We start from the raw sequence: 18,420 nt of genomic DNA, 5'->3' as shown, positions 1-18,420 counted from the left end.
CGCCCGAAAGGTGGAATTGAACCACTCTGTCGCTAGACAGCTACAGGTTTGAAGCCTGCACCCCAGACCACTGAGGATCATCCGGGCGATAATGGGGTGTCCCCACTGAGCTATATAAAGGCCATAGACTCATTAATTTTTAGACTTGTGGTGGCTTAATTTGGGGCAGGTTATGTGATTGTTTACTTCAATATCTACAAATTCTTTCCATTTATTATGGCAGATAGCCTTCCAAAATATTATGTTTACTCACATGCTACAAATCATCTTCGCTCCAGGAACCTTCATTTGCATAGCGCTGCGCATTCTGGGAACGGACTCCAGAGAACCTGGCTGATGCCTGTAGTTGTTAAAGGGCCAGAGCCTCTTTTTCCATGTGAGAAATCAGTTTCTCAAGAGAAGAGATACATAATTCAGCCTTCGGAAACTCCTTACCCTGGAAAATCCGAATTCGAGTGAATGAGTTCCTGTTCGAGTCTTCGTCAAGCCCCGGAGGCTCCGGCAGGCGGTTTAATGGGATGGTGCGACACCTGCTGTTCTTTTATGGAACTTCAGCGATTTACGGGACCCTGTGTTAATTCAAGTATTTACTGAGCGCCTACTACGTCCCAGGCACTGTCCTAGGTACTAGGGATGACAGAAATTCTGTCCCCATTCAGCTTAACCTCTAGAAATAACCCATTTCTGTGCGTGCATTTTATGGTCGGGGAAGATGAGGCTTAGAAACAAACAGCACCGTAATTCCTGCAGCCCACCCACCTGGAAGAATCGAACCCGTGTGTCATAATTATTATTATTACCCAAAAGGTTATCCTTTTATTACCAAAGTCAATGATCCTTTGACAACAATATCTCTCCTCGACGTGAAACCTTCCCATGGCTCCCATCTCAGAGTAAAAGTCAAAGTTCTCACCACAACCTCACAAATGAATCCCTAGAATCCAACCCCTTTCATGCCTCTGACCCCATTTACTACTCTTTCCTCGATACTTGACTTCTGGCATAAATATATTCTGCTACACACAGCACGCATGCTCCCTCCTCAGGGCCATTGCGTTTGCTGATCCCGGCATCTGAATCTCCTTTCCCTCGAATGTTCACGTGACTCACTGCCTCCCTTCACTCCGGCCTCCGCTCCAATATCACCACTTAGTGAGACCTTCCCTGACCACCCGTTTAAAATAGCAAGTCCTGTCACTCTGTCCCCTTACCCTGCTGGCCTCTTCTCCATCACGCTGCCGTAGTCTATCTATGTCTGCTTGCTTCCTGTCTGTCTTTTCCCACTAGAATATTAGTTCCATGAAACTATGGACTTCGTTTTGGTTCATTTCTGAATCCCTAAGTCCTAAAGAGTGCTTGAGCATGTAGCGGACGCTTAGTAAATATATGTACGAGTCAGAGATTATTATTACTATCCTCTAAGCCTCAGTTTTCCCATCTGGAAGACAAGACCAGTACAAGTGATTTTACTGGAGGAATGGTAATGAGCAGATAGATATAAAAGTATGGCGCAGGGCCAGGCAATTAGGAGGCTGCTCAGTAAAGGCTGTTCAATAGGCAACCTGTTTCCCAAGCCTCCCGGATGGGGGCGGTGGTGGGAGTGCCAAAGATGGGCTCGGAGACTTCAGTCGTTCCTGGACCCATAATTTCAACCAGTCCTGCTTCTTCCACTCTTTGATATGGACAAAAGAACACTTTGTCTAATTGAAAGTGTGACTAGAAGTATGTTAATTTTTTTGGGGGGGGGAAATTTAAAACATTGCCTCTGCTTGGCAAATCCAGATTCGAGAAAAGCGTCCCCCCAACTCCCCTTTCTTTTAGTTAAATAGTAATGGCTAGGTAACCCCTGGATACAAATTCTGGGGCTGAAACTACTGCTCCTGTAACATCATCTCTCTCCTAAAATGTAACGCGTTGCTAGAGGCAAGTGAGATAATTTTAGGTGATGCAAAACAAACATTTAAAATATTGATAATTTTGTTTGTTATTACTGTTATCTTCTATTTCTTTCTGACAAGTGATACTTTGGTCCTTAGTGGTGAAGTAACATTTCCTTTAAAAAGATACTTGTGTTGTCCTGGCTGGTGTGGCTCAGAGGATTGAGCATCCGCTCTGCGAAGCCAAGAGTCTCTGCCCGGTTTAACTCCCAGTCAGGGCACACGCCTGAGTTGCAGGCCGGGTCCCCAGCAGGGGGCGCGTGAGAGGCAAGCGAACACAGATGTTTCTCTCCCTTTCTCCTTCCCTTCCCCTCTGTCGAAAAATAAAGAAAATCTTTTAAAAAATACTTTAAAAAAATATTTGTTTTGTCTTTTTAATAAACCGAGTTAAAACAATAGTAGGTAAATAGAACAGGTGACATCGTCATCTTGAAGGTGGTGAGGAAAGGACTGAGGTTTGGGAAATCACGCCGAAAATAACAATAGCAGCTTCTGTTTCATGGATGTATATTACATGGCAGGCCCTGTGACAAGGGCTTTACATGTACACATGGTTATGGCGACCTTTTTTCATTCGAGGAAACTAAGGCTTCAAGAGGTGAAGTCACTAGCTCAAAGTCACACAGCCAAGAGGTAGTAAAACTGGAATTCAAATTCAGGTCTGTAAACCTTTAGACTCTGGTGTCCTTTCTCTTCCTCCCTCAGCTTCCACGAACCTGAGGCCCAGAGAGGCCATGAGGCCCGGTGTTTGGTCCCAGCACAGTTGGAATAGGAAGAACAGGGTAGCCGAGAGAGGTTTGGGAGATGAAATAGACATGGCTTCCTGACTGATTAGATGTGGGAGGTGAGGGAATAGAGGCCCAGGGCCCAACCCCGGTCTCAGGCGGGGTGATGATGCGGGCAGAGAGAGCATCCCTGAGTTGGAAATCAGGCAGGACAACTTAGGGGTTTGGATGTTTGCAGGGCAGTGGTTCAGAAGGCAGTTGGACCGGTCTGGATCCCCATGAGATGGCTGCATAGAGGTCAGATGTGGGGATTGACTAGTGATGTCTGCCTTCTGCACAGGTATTGAAAGTGGCTGCCAATGCTTGGTTAGCCCTGGGACTGGCAATTTCTCAGCATCCTCCCCCCAATCATTTCATAATCTAAACAGATGGTAGAGGGGGCTTCCTTCACATAGATGGGCAAGGGTCCTCATTGCATATTGTTTAAGTACTTTAAGTGAAGGTAAAAGCTGCAGGGTGCTTGAAGAACAGGAAGCCTTGGGTTTTCCACAGAAGTCTTTATTACAGTGTAAATCCAAGCTCTGCCCTCCCCTGAGCCCCATGCAAAGCCCCGGCGGCGTTGGGCCCAGTAGCGTCCAGAAGACACCAACCCTTCACGGCGCCTCCAGAGGCGGGTTCGCGTAAGTGCAGGGCAGGTGCCCTAGCTAGGCAACTACAAGTCCCAGCAGGACCCTGGCCAAGGTGCCTCGTTTTCCCTGGACTCTTAGAGCAGAGCCTCATGGGAAATGTAGTCCCGGCCGCTCAGGCAATTTGCGCTAACTCCCTGGTGTGAGTGATCCAGACACCCACCCGAAAATGGCTGGGGCTGAGAAAGGAAGAAGAGGGTGGGGATGAAAGGGAGAATAAGGGGAGCAGAGGGCTGTGCAGGGGGTGGGAGCAGGTGTCCCGCAGGCAGAGACACCCTTTTCATTCGGCTTTGGCTTTGGATCCAGAGACTGTGGCTGCTGCGGAGGCAAGGGCTCCGGTCCCTGGGATCTTAGCTCGGATCCTGAGGAAAAACACGCAGAATCAGGTGGGGGCAGAGGCGGGTCAGTATCTGACAACGAGGGGAAAGCTTGTTGGAGGAACTCGCCCAAAGCCAGCCCTGCCCTCCATCTAATGGCCTGCGTTGGACCTGAGTGGCACCCTCCCAGGAGATTTAGGGACAGGGAACGGGACGGGGGTTCCCAGTCCCCCCCCCGCCCCCATCTCATCCGCTTCCACCTCATGCCCTTACTTAGCTTTGATGTGGCTCAACTGATTGGTCACCAATCCCACATACTGGTCGATCTGGGCCTGCAGGGACCAAGAACAGATCAAAGGAGAGATTAGAAGGGGGTTCCTCTCCCTAATTCATTCAGAAGGCTCTGGATGAATTGCTTCCTCCCCCACCTCCAAATCAGGAGCTGGGGGGAGTGGCCCACCTTTAAGCCTCATACAGTACCCCGGAGGACAGAAGTTCAAGATGAAGTGTCAGTCCGTTGGGCCTCGCTCTGGGTGGGGAGTGATGTCATGCAAACATACCAGAATTGGACAGTGAGTCTGTTACCGAGGCCTGACTGTTAATCTCTGGGTGAGCGACGTGTACGTATGTTTAGGGGTCGGGTGAAAGTAGAGGGTGTCGGCACTGGTTGTCATCAATCTAAATACTAGTTTAATTCAGTGTTAGTTGACTGTGAGGCATGGGAAGGAATTAGAATGATCTCGCTGGCAGGCGTGTTATTGGGCCCTCAGCCCCCCGTCTCTGGATGGGATGGATGTCAGCTGGCCTTGGGGAGTGAGAGCATCAGTCAGTCCAGCTGTGTTGGCTGGGATGGTGTCCATCAGACCCAGACCAGGTGTAAGGCTAGATGGCATCAGTTTGTCTGTCTGTCTGCAACCGGAATATGTGTTGTTTATCAGCCTCTGCGGTGTCAGGACAAGGCATTCACCTGTCTGCTTGTTTCTGGCTGAGATCAGTGTTGTGCCGTTTGAGGCTATGTCAGGGAGAAAAGACACCGGTTAGACCGAGTCTCTGTAGCCAGGACATGGCAGTCAGACCATGGATGCAGTGTCAGGGAGGAGCACTGGTTGGTCTACCGGCCTCGGGTCGGGGCATGTCAGCCAGATCCTGGCTCTGTTAGGGGACGCCAACCCAAACGCCTGTGTTTGGCTGTTGAAACGTGTTAGTTGGACTCTAGCTCCATGGAAGGGCAGCAGCCACACCACCAGTGTCCGGTTGGGACATACGTCAGTCAGATCCTAATTCCTTCAAGGGAAGAAACACCAGTTCATGCTCCGTCTCTGGCTGGGACATCTGTCACTGGGACCCTGGTTACAGAGGCGGGGGTGGGGCAGACAGACCACCCACACTTGGCTGGGACCCTGCCACCCGAGGGCCCGTCACACCCACCTGGTGCTGCCGGTACAGCAGTGGGACGGTGAATACACAGATCACTCCTGTGGGCACAGAGACGGAGGTCAGGGTCCTTCCAACAGATTCCCAACTCCACCCAGAGCCCTGTTCGTCATCCACCCCGGGGCCCACCTCGCCGCCCAGCCCTCACAGCCTTCCCAGCTCACCCAGAATGAGAAGTGTCAAACCATTGAAGACGGCACCCACGAAGGTCAAGATGTAGAAGAGAAGGGCCAGCTGGGGGTGAGGGTCAGGGTCAGCAGAGCCTATAAAGCACTCCCCAGGCCGTGAACTTACCCCGAAGTGGCCCTCTTACCCCCCACCCCTGCTAGGGGCAGGGAGGTGAATGTTGGGAACCCAGAAGGGAATGGGGGTTGCGATCACCTTCAGAGAGTCCACAAGGTCTTCTACCAGGAAAAAGTGACGCAGCTGGGTGGCCGCAGAGACCACCTGGGAGGCCATCTGCTGGGACAAACGTTCTGTCTGCTCCCGAGTCAGGGTCAGGTCCACGTCCAGATAGGCCCTGAGAGGACAAAGAGGGGTGAGGTGACTCAGGGGGTGCATGGGGCCCAGGCTGAGAGGTGTGGCTGGAACAAGGGCAAGAACTGGGGGTGGGGGAGAAGGCCAGGTGTACAGGGCTAAGGTCAACGTCAGGATCAGGAGATGGGATCAAGGATTCGGGATCCTAAGAGGTTAGGATCAGAGGTTAAAGCCAAAAGTGAAGGGTAAGAGTGTGTTTTAAAGTCAGGGTCAGGTTGGAGCCAGAAAGAAGAGCAGGATGGTTCAGCACCAGGGTGGGAAGTCGGTGCCTGACCTGAGGTCAGGGGTCATGACTTAGGTCCGGCAGTGGGGTCTGGACAGAGTCTCAGGGTGAGGGGCTGGGGGGTCCTCACTGGAAGGGGTTGGCACCGTCCCCCCGGTGCACAGCCTGCAGCACTTTTCGGTAAACCCTGAGAGAGATGGTGCCACAGAGCAGCAGCAGGGCCACGTGGGCGGCCACAGACACGATGCTAAAGTGCAGGAGGCACAGCAGGGAGACCATGAGGCCCGTGAAGACCGCTCCTGACGTCCTCGTGTCCTTCCAGTACAGCAGGTCCGCCACTGTGGGGGAGGGCGGCAGTCAGGCCCGGTTCCGCCTGCCCTGGATGACCTCCGGACCTCCCATTTCCCGCCTCAGGGGTGAACTGAGACCCCCCCCACCACACACACACACACACACAGTCCTTGTTGCCTCACCTCTTCTCCTCTAGGAAAACCCAAGTTAACCATCTAGCAAGTCTCTTTCTTACTCCTACTTATAGGTGGTGTGTGGATATAATTTTGGGCACTATGTATGAAAAATGGAACCATATAGCCCTGGCTGGTGTGGTTCAGTGGACTGAGTGCTGGCCTGCAAACCAAAGGGCCGGTTTGCAAACCTGGCCGGTTCGATTCCCGGTCAGGGCACATGCCTGGGTTGCTGGCCAGTAGGTGGGGCAGGGGAGGCAACCACACCACGGTGTTTCTCTCCCTCTTTTTCTCCCTCCCTTCCCCTCTCTCTAAAAATGAATAAAGAAAATTGTAAAAAAATGGAACCATATATTTTTCTACTTCATACATATCTCATTCTACTTCCTCTCCTAGAATTCTCTGCTAGTCAACTAGAATAGCTTTTAATTCATTCTTTTTAAAAAAAATTTTAAAGATTTTATTTATTTATCTTTAGAGGGGAAAGGAAGGAGAGAGGGAGAGAAATAACAATGCATGGTTGCCTCTTGCGCATTCCCTGCTGGGAACTGGCCTGCAACCCAGGCATGTGCTCTGACTGGGAATCGAACTGGCGGTAACCCCTGGTGTTCACAGGCCAGCACTCAATACACTGAGCCACACCAGCCAGGCCAAACTCATTCTTTTTAAGACCACCATGATACTCTGTAGTGTAGCTACACTATCATTCATTGTATCCACTCATGTATCTATTGTTGGACCATTCATTTTATTTCATAACCTTCTTTCCCCCCGACAGTACTTGCAGGCACTAACGTTCTACGGATATTCGTACCTCCCAGAATTTCTTAGAAGATAGAATTCCAGGGGTGGAATGGCTGGGTGGACTAGTTATGGATTTATGAATGTCATATTCTCAGATTGCTTACTAGCAAGACTGTACCGATTCTTATTTCCATGAGCAAAGTAAGAGTGATTCTTTGCCAGCATCCTGCCCAGGAGTGGGCATTACTGTTCTTTTTATTTTGGAGCAACCTGATAGGTGTAAAGTGGTATCTCCTTGATACTCCTACCAACATATTTTTCTAAGTCCTCAATGTATTAATAACACCATCATTGGTTGCTTCTTGCATGTGCCTGGACTAGAGGGGGAAGCCACCACTTTGGCGGACCCCGGCCATGCCCTAAGCAACTGAGCCACCCAGCCAGGACCCAGTTCTGACCTCTTTCTGAGCCCCTAAACTCAAGCCTGACCTGAGCCCTGACCTATGACCTTTGGCCCCCTATGTTTCATCTCACCCAAATAAACTTTATCAACCCTCCCAATAATCCAATCCCATCTGAGCCCCGAACCAGGAACGCGGAACCCTCCAATTCTTTCCAGACTTTTCCCATCCTCTCACCCTCGTACCAATGGAACTGACAGTCTGACTCCCCTCCCTTCCGTAGCCTCCCTGTTACACGTCCTCCCATCCACATCGAACTAGGGCAGGCCTCTCCCCAACCCCAACACGTCGGGCCTTTCCCCGCAGTCTCCCCGAAGCCCGTGCCAATGGGTGGGGGAGGGGCCGGGTCGCCTGAGGCGGGGGCTAAGTTTAGGCACGCTGGGGGGAGGGGGCCTGGCCTGCAGCTGTGCTGGCCCATCCAGATCCTGAGTGACAGACAGCGCCGCCTGGGCCTGCGGCTGGGGGAAGGGGCCTCCCCGCCCTTAGGCTCCCGGGCCCTGTCTTGGGGGAGAGGGTACCCCACGCTCCCTCCACACTCTCCCTAGACAGCCCCAAAGTCCCCCAGCCCCAGCCTGCAGCCCTGGGGAATCTGTGACCAATAAGAAACATCCCCCTAGATTTGAAGGCTACAGCGAATCTAGATTCCTTCCCGTCGCCCCCCAGCCCCCGTCCCATTCGACCCTGCAAGCCCACCTTTACTCCCCATCTCTGCTCCGAGTGAGAGGCTGCGGACACCGCTGATTCTCGAGGATTTTGCCCACTTCGGTGGAACCCGGAGGGCGGGAGCGGGGGGGCGGGGCCCCTTCCTATCCAGCCAATGGCTCTCCATAGAGGTGGGAACAATTCCAAAAAAGGGTGGCTTTCTTTGTAAACAGCCAAGAGCAACGATGTCTGTAAGCAACCCTTGGCGGTTCATGGAGGCTGAACACATTATAAAGTAAGGCAGGGTCTATTTGCAACTGGCTAATTGCTGTGGCCAGGGTAGAGGGGAGTTTTTAAAAGGCACAGAGTTTACTTATCAGTGTCTCACAGCCACATTTAGAAGACGGCCTTATTTTTTCAGGGATTTGGCCTATCCACAACCAGCCCCTAGGGGGAGCACTCCAGAGAAGGGATTATTTCTTAGCAACTATCCCATCTTCATGCCGGCAGGCGGGTGGAGTTTGTATTGTCTAGCCAATAGTAAGATACCTTCTTCCTTCTCCACTCTCCTCCGCTCCTTCCCGAAGTTGGTCCCTTTAAACTGCAGTCCTCCCTCCTACGCAGTAATCCAAAGATGCCCTTGCGCTCAGGCACTTTACCTAGAAGGTGTGGTTCCAATGTGAATTCTGATTGGTCCGTGCAAACGAGGCACTGCCCCGTGATTGGCTCCCGAGCCAGCGGCCCCCATGGCTCTTCCTCTTTCTCATCCGGCGAGGGCTCCTCAGGCCAAGAGTTCGAATCCCGGGATCCGGGTGGAGATGGGGTACAGGCCTGGGGGTTCCCAGAGCCAGGGCTGGATTGTGGAGTCAAGTCTTCGGGCGGCGAGGACTGAGCGAGTCCGAGTTGTACGTCCAGTTCTGGTGCATTAGAGAGAGAGAAGGCCGTGAGCTTTCGCCTTGGGGGTGCCCTGAGAAGAGACTACCCACCCTCGTGACTTTGGTCCCAGCACCTCAGGACATCTCACCTTTCCCAGCCTCCCTTGCCTCTGATGCTTCGGGCTCCTCGTCCTCCAGCGGGGTGGAGCTACCGGTGGCAGAGTCCTCCCCGGATCCCGCCCCCCGGGCCGCCCAGTCCAGCTCGCCCAGCTGGAGCCCCAGCTCTTCCAGGGGGTGCTCAGCCAGCGGGGCAGAGTCGGGGTCTCCCCGGCGTACAGGCTCCGGGGACTGGCTCAGGCTGGGGATACTCTCCAAGCTGTCGCCCAGGCCAGGCTGAGGGTGTGGGTCCCGGGGTTCGGACACTGAGCGGCCCTGGGGTCGGGGCCGGCGGGTGAAGGAATCTCGGCGCGCTCCGGAGCCCACCGCGCCGCCGTCAAAGGCAATGTAAGAGAAGGTCAGCTCGCGGGGGGTGCCCCAGTCCTGCGAAGTGGTCTCTTCCTCCTCGTCCTCCGAGAATTCCCGGGCTGTGTGCAGGTCCCGAAAGTCCGAGTCGTCGTTTGCTCCTGCAAGCGTGCAAAGGAGGGCGTGAGCTCCTCGGGGCAAGGTTCCGACCCACTCTGCTCAACCCTCCTGGGAGGGTAAGCTGCGAGCCCCCGTCAAGTTCCAGTCTCACGTCCGCCCCCTCTACTTACCTTCCGTGGAGTCAGGGGTAGAAGAGGCTGTCGATGGAGCTTCTTCTGCAGGAGGGAAAAAGTCAAAGACTCTCAGAGATTTAGACTGTCCCAATCACTGACCTGTTCAATCTGGGAACTTGGATGGCGCGAAATAAGGAATCTTAGAATATTTGAACCGTGTGGGGCCTTTGAGAACATTCTGCATCCAGGCTGTAGAACCTGTCACTTCTAGCAGAAGCTCAGGCTTAGAAGTTCAAACCCAGGAACCCTAACCTCCGAATCTTCAGGTGAGGACTTTTAGGAGGTTTCGAGCCACTCATTCTTTCAACTACCGCTTGTGGAGGGCCCAACACGTGCCAGGCATTGTTTTAGACCCTAAGGACACGACTGTAAGCAACACAGACAAAATCGCTGCCCTCATAAAGCTTACTCTCTAAGGAGGAGGCGGACAATAATCAACTGAATATATGACGCTGGGTGCTTTAAGCATGTGGAGAAAAATAAATCTGGGTGAGGGAACAGTAAGGGAGAAGGCGCTGTTTCAAACAGCGTGGTCAGGAGAACTTCTCTGATAAGCTGGCATCTGAGCAGAGGTCTGAATGAAGTGAGGAATCCATGCAGATACTAGGGAATATCTAGAGTCCCTAGTATATCTAGATTCTTATCCAGATTCTAGACTCTAGGGAAGAGTCTTTCTGGCAGATGGGAAACTCAGTGCAAAGGCCCTGAGGTAGCCACTGGTTGGCATGTTTGAGGAAAAGCGCGGTGCAGAGGGGAGGGGAGGGGAGGGAAAATAGATAAGGTGGAGGAGAAAGATCGTGCAGGGCCCTCCTTTGAAAGCCAAGATAAGGACAAGATCTTAGAATCTTGGGATGCTGCTCAAAAATGTTGAAGTAACAAATTCTTAGGATTTTGGCATCTGGACTTCCCCGGACATGCAAGGAGCTAGATCGGCGGGTGTGGAAACCCCCAGCGGTCAGAATCCCCGGGGGTATGGGACAGAGAGTGTTAGAGGAGGGCTGTTAAAGCTCTGGCCTCAGAGATCTCGAGGATCAGGCGAGGTGTTTTTGGGTGTGAAATCCAGTCTGCATCTCAGAGCCTACGGAGCCTGGGGCTTTGCCTGCGGGAAACGCTCAGTGCCCCCGGAAACTGGAATCAGATGCCCCCCCCCCCCGTTTCCTTAGCCGGGGACCCGAATGCCGGGAATCCGAGGCCCGGAGCAGAGTGAATCTCCTCCAGGATCACTCCTAGTCAGTGGTAAAGCCCGCTGTGGACCCAGGAGCCTTGGCGCCCCCCCCCCCAGGAATGGCTGTTTCCCAGCGACAGGAGGTTGGGCAGTTTGGGCGAGGTCGGGGCTGCCTGCGAGTCCGCGCATTAAATGGAGGTGGGATGCGAAGGTGGGCGATGGTGGGGGGGTCGGACCCCTTTTCTCCATCCTGGCTCTTCCCTTGCGGCCAGCACCAGGGAAGGGGACAGCTCCCGGGCAACGTGCTCATCCCAGGGCGGGGCCCGGCCGCCCAGCCTGGCACCCAGGGCGCCCCACGCCGGGTCTCTCCGCGCCCCCGACTCCGCCCTGTCTCACTCCAGTCCTCGGGGTCAGGGCGCCCCCGTCGCCACTACGTCGCGGGGGAGGGGAGAGTTTCCTTTGTCTCCTTCTCTTCCTCCCCCTTCCCCGCTCTCCCGCGGCCGGACGCGGAGAGGAAGCCGAGGACGAGCCCTCCCGAGCCTCCGGGCCCCGCCCCAGGCCCGAGCTTGCCCCTACTCACTGCAGTGGGCGAAGACCGGCAGGACCTGCCCCATGGCCCCCCTTGGGACTGCATCGGGACCCCCGCCCACTCCGGCCGCGCCGCCCTGGGCCTGGGGCCGCGGGCACTCATCTCCACCGAGCCCACGCCGCCGCCGCCGCCATCCTTGCCGCTTCCTCCTCCCGGGCTGCTCCGGCAGCCACCACCACTGCCGCCGCCCTCTGCTCCGCTCGGCGGCGGGAGGGGCCACGGTGGGGAAGGCACTGCAGCGCGGGGCTGGGGGCGGGGCCAGACGACAGACGGGGCGGGACCTGAGGAAGGGCAGAGGGCGGGACAACTCCGTGGAGCAAGGGATAAGGGGCGGAGCTTGTCTACGAGAGGGGCGGGGCTCGGAGGATGGCCATGGAGCCCAGAAGTCGTAGAAGGCGGTCTGAAGGGCGTAGTCTAGATGGAAGGGGGCGAGGCCAGTAGGAAAAGGGGCGGGGCCTAGGGTTGGGCGTGGGGCTCGGGAAAGAATGGAGGGGCGTGTATCTCATAGGGGCGTGGTTAGGGATGGCACTGAGTAGGGGGTATAAAGATTCTACTGCTTTGAGGTAGGAATTAAGCCTAGATTTTCAGAGGGAGTGAGAAAGAGGGAGGATATAAACTACCCAAAAAGTTTTGAGACCAGCGGAGGATCCCAGACATGGTGGTGCTTATGCCTATTTAGAATTATGGGTTCTGTAGAGGGGACAGTCGAGACAGAGAAGCTAGAGGCGTGGCCTAAAGGAAATAGAACTGGCACATAAGGGGGTATGGCCCAGGTGGGCGTGACCTAAAGGGAGGAGGCCAGCTTTGGCTAGGCAGAATGGGGAGCCTGGCCTGTGGTTAGGAGGTGGGGCCAGAATTGAGAAAATTGAGTTTGAGGCTGTGGGCTTGTGTGAGTGGCAGAACCTGGAAAAGAAGCAACCTGAGCTCGGGGTCGAGACCCAGAAGGGGTGGGGTAAAACTAAAAACAAGTGAAGGACTTAAGAGATTTTAAAACAGGTGAGGTGGACGGAGCATGGACAGAGCTGAGCTGGGGACTGAAGCCAAGAGTATAGAGTGGATTCCTGGCTGGTGTGGCTCAGTGGATTAATCGCGAACCAAGGGGTCACCAGTTTGATTCCCAGTCAGGGCACATGCCTGGGTTGTAGGCCAGGCCCCCCAGCGGGGGTTGGGTGGGAGGCAACCACACACTGATATTTCTCTCCCTGTCTTTCTCCCTCCCTCGCCCTCTGTCTAAAAATAAATACATAAGTGAATTATATTTTAAAAAGTGTAGAGTGGAGAACAGGGATTCTAGAGTTCGTGTTCCTGCTTGTTCAGCAACTCAATTTTCTCTTCGGTAAATCGGAAATGATGATGTACAATAGTGTGTAGCACATGGTAAATGCTAATTTTCTACTGTTATTTTTCCGTGACCCTGATCCCCAACCTCTCTTTGAAGGTGCGAGAGAAAGGCGACCCAGGAGTCCAGTCTCTTCTAGTGATTCGACCTGAGTGCGGGTCAAGGGCATAGCAAGGAGATTTCGGTGGTTTAAAAATCTGACAGTGGAGGGAATTAAAGCAGTTGGGGGACAAGTGCGGAGGGCGGAGCCTCCCTGACCCCAGGGCGGAAGGATGGCGGCTCTTGCCCGCTCTTGCTGCAGGTCTCCTCTGTTCAGCTCGCAAGAAAGAAGAGCAGGAGAGAGGACGCGGGGGCTCAGGGGCTCGGGACAGGTCTCGGTTCCTTCCGGACGCGCCGCAGTGCGCCCAATGGCCACACGGGGGTGAAGCAGCATCTTGGGGCCTGCGCTTCGGGGCGAGCGCAGCTCAGGGCTGGCGCGCGCACATGGAGGACGCGCATTGCGCGTGGCTCCAGTTACCCTGGGTGCCCGCAGGCTGGGCTTTTTTTTTTCTGTCCTCGACGGCCAAGGCGGGGCGCAACCAGCCCTCTTCGGCGCGAGCCGCTTGCCAGGCCACGTGCTTGAGGGATTGGGCACAGCGCCTGACGAGCCCGAGGGCTTGTGCAGGAAGCTTCGCGGTGCCTTCTTGAGCGCTGACGCGCAGCTGCGCTAGCTCTGGCCACGCAGCGAGCCCAGAGGCTCCACCGCAGTGGCGTTGCTCGTCTCCCCGAGATTTCTGTACCTGGCACACTGCGATGACTTTCGCGCAGTGGTGAGCCGCGCGGGAGCTGTGGCCTTCAGCACCGAGGACCATCGACCCCTCCAGCCCCGGGAACGCGAATGTATCCAAGACGCGGGCGGCCCCATCTGCCTCCGGAGTCTCGAGGGCTCTTTGGCAGTGTCACGAGCACTGGGCAACATGACAAAGAGGCTCCGGGAGGGCCTCCTGAGCTGCAGCGTGCTTCCGCGGAGCCTGAGGTGACCGCCCTGGCACGGCGTGCGGAGGACGAGTTCATGCTCCTGGCCTCCGGTGTGTAGGACGCGAAGTTTGGCGCTGCCCTGGCGGCACTGTTGACATCACGCCTCTGCTTGGGCCTGGCCCCAGAGCTTCTCTGTCCGCAGCTGTTGGACAGTTGCCCGTGCGAGGGCCTGAGGCGGGGTTTGGGATTACCGAGGGGAAGGACCTAATGGTTTTGGGGAAGAAGGGCTTTAATGGAGAGGCGAGAGGGAAAGTAAAAAGGGGGTGGGGCTCTACTAAAAGGCGCCGGCATTAATAGCACAAGGCCAAAATATGGAGAGTGTGGCATCTGAGGGATGCCTTGAAGCTAGACGGGAAAGTGGTTGGAGGGAAAGAGGGACCCTGTGAGGCAAGACGTGAAGGGCTAAATAAGTGGAAGGGATTTAAGAGAAAGGACGTGGTCTTTAGAGATGGGACGGAATAGGTCTTGAGGCCTGATTTGCAGCTAGACAGCAGGGTAGGAGGCGCTTTGGAGAATGGGCGTGTTTATGTTTGATGGGGCGGGGCTAGAAAGTGATGGGCGTGGCCTGGAGGATTAGTACTGGTGGGATGGCTAGGTTTAGACTGGCACATTGGTGGGATTTGAGAGACATGACTTGCATCCTGGTCTGCTTCCCAGGGGGACACCAGGCCTTATGAGGAGGCGATGAGGAAGGAGGTAGCGTTGGATGAAGCCCTGGGCCGGGAAACTCTAGCTCAGTGGGAAGCGTGGTCAGCAAGCAGGGGCGCTCCCATAACCCTTGTGTCCCTCTCCGAGCTGGGTTCCTCTGTCCAGGAGTCCCCAAGCCGGAACACGGTTTTCAGGACTCCGGCCGCTGAGGACATCACGGACTTACCTCCCGGGGGAGGGCTCTACTGCAAGTGAGTCTGGGTGGGTTGGGGTAGAAAGTGGGAGAGGTGGCCAGAAGAGTCCCCTCCTGAGGGTCTCTGTCTGTTCTCAGGGACAGCTGTCCTTGCTGAAGTTTATGCTCAGTTCTTCCGGACCTTGGGGGAGTGCTGAGAGGTAAGGACCCCATGAATTTTAAAAAAATCTTCACCCAAGTATATGTTTATTGATTTTTTGAGAGAGAGGAGAAACTGGTGTGAGAAAACTTTCCACCAGTTGCCTATTTACTTTTAGGGAGGGGGAAGAGAGGGAGGAAGAGGAGAGAAACATGGATCAGTTGCCCCAGCCCTGCCACCACCCCGACTAGGGACAGAACCCAAAACCTGGGCATGTGTCCTGATGGGGAATCAAACCCGCCACCCTTTGCTTTCAGGATAACGCCCAACCAGCTGAGCCACATGGGTCAGGGCAGGACCCTGTGTCTTGAATGTTTCTCTTGGCAGCATGTAATCCAACCCACTCCCCCTCCTTTAGTGATAGGGAAACTGAGGCCAGACAGCAGACAAGGGGCTTGCCTAGTATAGTAACATTCTCACTCCTGTCCTGAAGAATTGTGCAAGGTACAATGGGGGGGGGGGGAAGCAGGAGCAGAAGAGACCAAGCTTCCCCTCCAAGAAATGTGCCCCCTGCCATGGTCCATAAAGCCTCATCATTCCAAGCAACACCCCCTCCACCCAGGAATTAAGGCTGAAAAATTCAAGGAATGTTGCTGACCAGGCCTGGATGCGCTGCAGACCAGGACATCCGGGAGGAGGGTCTGGATCTTGGAGAGAAATTGTGGATTGGGCCCCGAAGCCTACGAGGATTGGAGACTATGTCCAAAGAGGCCATGGGTGGGGCTCAGGGCGGAAATGGGAAGGAGAAAGCTGGGGCCAGAGCCCAAAGACTTCCATAGCAGAAAAGTTTGGTTATTCCCACTTACAAGAGGGGGTTTGTTGGTAGTTTCTGAGCAGGAGAAGGGGGGTATTTGTCAGCATTATTTGAGTTGTGAGGGACAGAGACCCAACTGAACCTGGGAAAGCAAAACGGGGAGTTTACTGAGCCACGTGATTGAAGAGTTCGGGATGAAAGGCAGAACGGTGTTCAGTTGTCAGTTGATGTCATCAGGAACCGTCTCTGAGTTCCTCCGAGTTGGCTTCACTCCCAGGCAGGGTCTCGGCAGGAGGCAGCAGAGTTGCAGCTCCAGCCTCACATCCCACAAGCCTACCATCCTCAGGGCAGAGAAGGCACGGGTTTTCCAGTGGTTGCTGCAACGGTCCCAGAGCCGATTCTCATTGGCTGCACTGGGTCACATGCCTGCCAATCACAGTGTCTCTGACTGGCCAGACTATGGTCACAAGCCCACCCCTGGTGCTTAGGGTTGGGGTCCAGTGCATCCAAACCTGATGGACTGAGATGTGGGGAACAGTGGTAGCCCAGATGGAACTGTAAGTGGTGTTTCCAGAATTTAGGGGAGTAGATACTGAGAGGAAAGAAGGGGTGCTTATTTACCGTCTGTTATATTTTGTGTTACAGAAGGTGCAGAATGGGGCTGGGAAGGCCATTGGCACCCATTCAAGCTCTGCCATGGACTTCCAGGCCTGACAGCTGTCGTCCTTTGGGGCCCCAGTGGAACTTAGAAACCTCCCCCTCCCCTGCAACGCAAAGCAGCCGATGGCGGAAACCCAGAATGTTTATTTCCCCTTCTCCGACTTCCCTCTCACAAAAAGGCTTATGAGAGGGGAAATTCCACCCACTATCTAGACAGAAAAAAAAACCAACCCCCCAAAACCCCAAACCGAATGTTTGTGAAATATTTAGAGCTGAACAAATGATGAGAGATCACCCAGTTCAAACACCTCTTCCCTTCCCGTTTCTCATCTGTTTTGGGTAGGAGGAAGCAGAGAGTTTTTATTAAATACATTTAACTTGTAGAAAAAAAAAATACCCCAAACATCGTTCGCCCAGTCATTTGGCAAATATATTGAGCACCTGCTCATAGCCATCAACTGGGGGACTCGCTGAGATTCCTATTTGAGGGGCCCAGCTCCTAGCGTGTGGGGGGAGACAGCAAAGGAACGGTAAATAGCCCTGGCTGGTGGGGATCAATGGATTGAATCCTGGCCTGCGAACCGAAGGGCCAGCGTGTGGGTTCCCAGCCAGGACACATGCCTGGGTTGCAGGCCAGGTGCCCAGGAGGGGGCGCGCAAGAGGCAACCACATTGATGTTTCTCTCCCGCTCCTCCCTCCCTCCCTCTCTCTCTAAAAATAAGTAAATAAATTCTTTTTTTAAAAAAACCCTGTACTTACTTATGCATGCATTGGCTGATTCTTGCGTGTGGCCTGACCAGGGACCAAACCCACAACCTTGGTGTATCCGGACAATGCTCCAACCAGCTGAGCTACTTAGTCAGCTCTAGCTAGTGCAGGGTTCTTGCCACCTGTTTTGCACAGCACTTAAGCTAAGAATGGTTCTTACATTTTAAAGGGCTGTGAAAAATATGTGAAAGAGACTCTCTACCTAATATGCCTAAAGCATTTACTAATTGAACCTTTTTAGAAAAAGTTTGCTGACTGTAGTGCAGACAGAAGCTGGGGCCAGAGCCCAAAACTGTAGTGACAAAGAAGCACCATCCCTCCCATTTCACAGATGGGAAAGCTGAGACCCAGAGAGGAGACGGTACTCGGCCAAGGTCACACCGAACGGAGGATTCTCCTTCAGTCAAATGTGTGTTGAGCATCTGTTCTGGGCCTGGCTGGGTCAGGCACAGAAATAGATCAAGTTGACCCCTGTTCCCAAAGAATTCACAGCCTGAGGAGACAGACACACAGAGAAACCATTATAACCCAGGCGGAGCAGGGTTCAAGGTCTTCCAGGGTGAGGTGGAGAAGGGGTGGGGATCACTCAATTCCGCGGAGAATGATTAATGTCAGAACATGTCCTAGGAGTATGAGGTGAGGTCAGGACAGCATCCAAGCAGAGGATTTGGCTTGGTTGGACAAAGGCTGGGAAGGCAGACTTCCTCACTTACTCAATGGGACCCTGAGACTTATTTGACACTCACACCTTGTACGAAGCACCACTGGAGTTCTGGGAGTTCAGACAAGTAGGCTTATAGCCCAGATGTATTCCCTGCCCCCAGGCCTCAGTTTACCCATTTGTAAACGTCAAACTGATGATTTCCCAGGTTTCTGTCCCTCGCTAGGGCACCTTACCTAGGCCAGGTGGAGCTGTGCCGGGGAGGCGGGACCTTGTGAGTGACGTCACGGGGGCGGGGCCCGGGACCCGCCGCCGAAGCTTCGGAGGGTGTCTGGGTTCAGCCCGCAAGCCCGCGCGTGGGGGAAGGGGCTTGCGGGAACCGGTGCTAGGGAGGGTCTCCCCACCTCCGTGCCCTCCGATTGCGGGAAGATCCTGCCATTCTCCGCAGGCAAAACGGAGGAACCTGCGGGGCGTACTTGGGGAGGGAGCCTGCGGCTTTATCCACGCTGGAACCCGGAGTCTCATCCCCACCCAGGTCCAGCGCCGCACCCCCACCCCCTGCGGCTGTGAGTCAGCGGCCGGCCGCGCCCCCTCAGCCCACTTCCTCCTCACCTTCTCGGCCCGGGC

The 18,420-nt window shown here is 54.4% G+C and overlaps 2 protein-coding genes and 1 non-coding gene across 4 annotated transcripts; 1 reads left to right on the top strand and 2 right to left on the bottom strand.

Annotated features, from left to right (window-relative positions):
- On the bottom strand, positions 1 to 87 carry TRNASTOP-UCA (transfer RNA opal suppressor (anticodon UCA)). The gene has a single exon. It is a non-coding gene; the product is annotated as a tRNA-Sec (tRNA).
- A 2,268-nt stretch (positions 88 to 2,355) lies between these two features.
- On the bottom strand, positions 2,356 to 11,749 carry RTN2 (reticulon 2). 2 transcript variants are annotated; one of them, XM_037148051.2, is made up of 10 exons: positions 11,546 to 11,749; positions 9,798 to 9,842; positions 9,195 to 9,668; positions 8,830 to 9,087; positions 5,990 to 6,197; positions 5,481 to 5,619; positions 5,264 to 5,333; positions 5,094 to 5,140; positions 3,939 to 3,997; positions 2,356 to 3,710 (listed from the first exon to the last, which is right to left on the bottom strand). In XM_037148051.2, exons 1-10 carry the CDS (start codon positions 11,577 to 11,579, stop codon positions 3,629 to 3,631), a joined length of 1,416 nt encoding a protein of 471 aa, XP_037003946.2. In that variant the 5' UTR covers positions 11,580 to 11,749; the 3' UTR covers positions 2,356 to 3,628. The 2 variants fall into 2 exon arrangements, with proteins under 2 accessions (XP_037003946.2, XP_037003947.1); XM_037148052.2 differs by lacking the exons at positions 8,830 to 9,087; positions 9,195 to 9,668; positions 9,798 to 9,842; positions 11,546 to 11,749 and adding an exon at positions 8,222 to 8,800 and having other exon boundaries at positions 2,360 to 3,710.
- Positions 11,750 to 12,566: 817 nt separating this feature from the next.
- On the top strand, positions 12,567 to 17,072 carry PPM1N (protein phosphatase, Mg2+/Mn2+ dependent 1N (putative)). The gene is given in 8 exon segments (XM_053668283.1): positions 12,567 to 12,600; positions 13,210 to 13,433; positions 13,436 to 13,850; positions 13,853 to 14,089; positions 14,538 to 14,572; positions 14,574 to 14,809; positions 14,890 to 14,951; positions 16,350 to 17,072. Coding segments are annotated over 7 exon segments (1,200 nt in total). The 3' UTR covers positions 14,909 to 14,951; positions 16,350 to 17,072.
- Positions 17,073 to 18,420: the final 1,348 nt, after the last annotated feature.

Source organism: Artibeus jamaicensis, unplaced genomic scaffold, assembly GCF_021234435.1.
Source record: "Artibeus jamaicensis isolate MK-2021 breed Jamaican fruit bat unplaced genomic scaffold, CSHL_Jam_final contig_1526, whole genome shotgun sequence".
In the NCBI taxonomy this organism is placed as follows: domain Eukaryota; kingdom Metazoa; phylum Chordata; class Mammalia; order Chiroptera; family Phyllostomidae; genus Artibeus; species Artibeus jamaicensis.
Note: the sequence above shows the minus strand (reverse complement) of the source record. Positions and strands in the feature narration are given on the sequence as shown.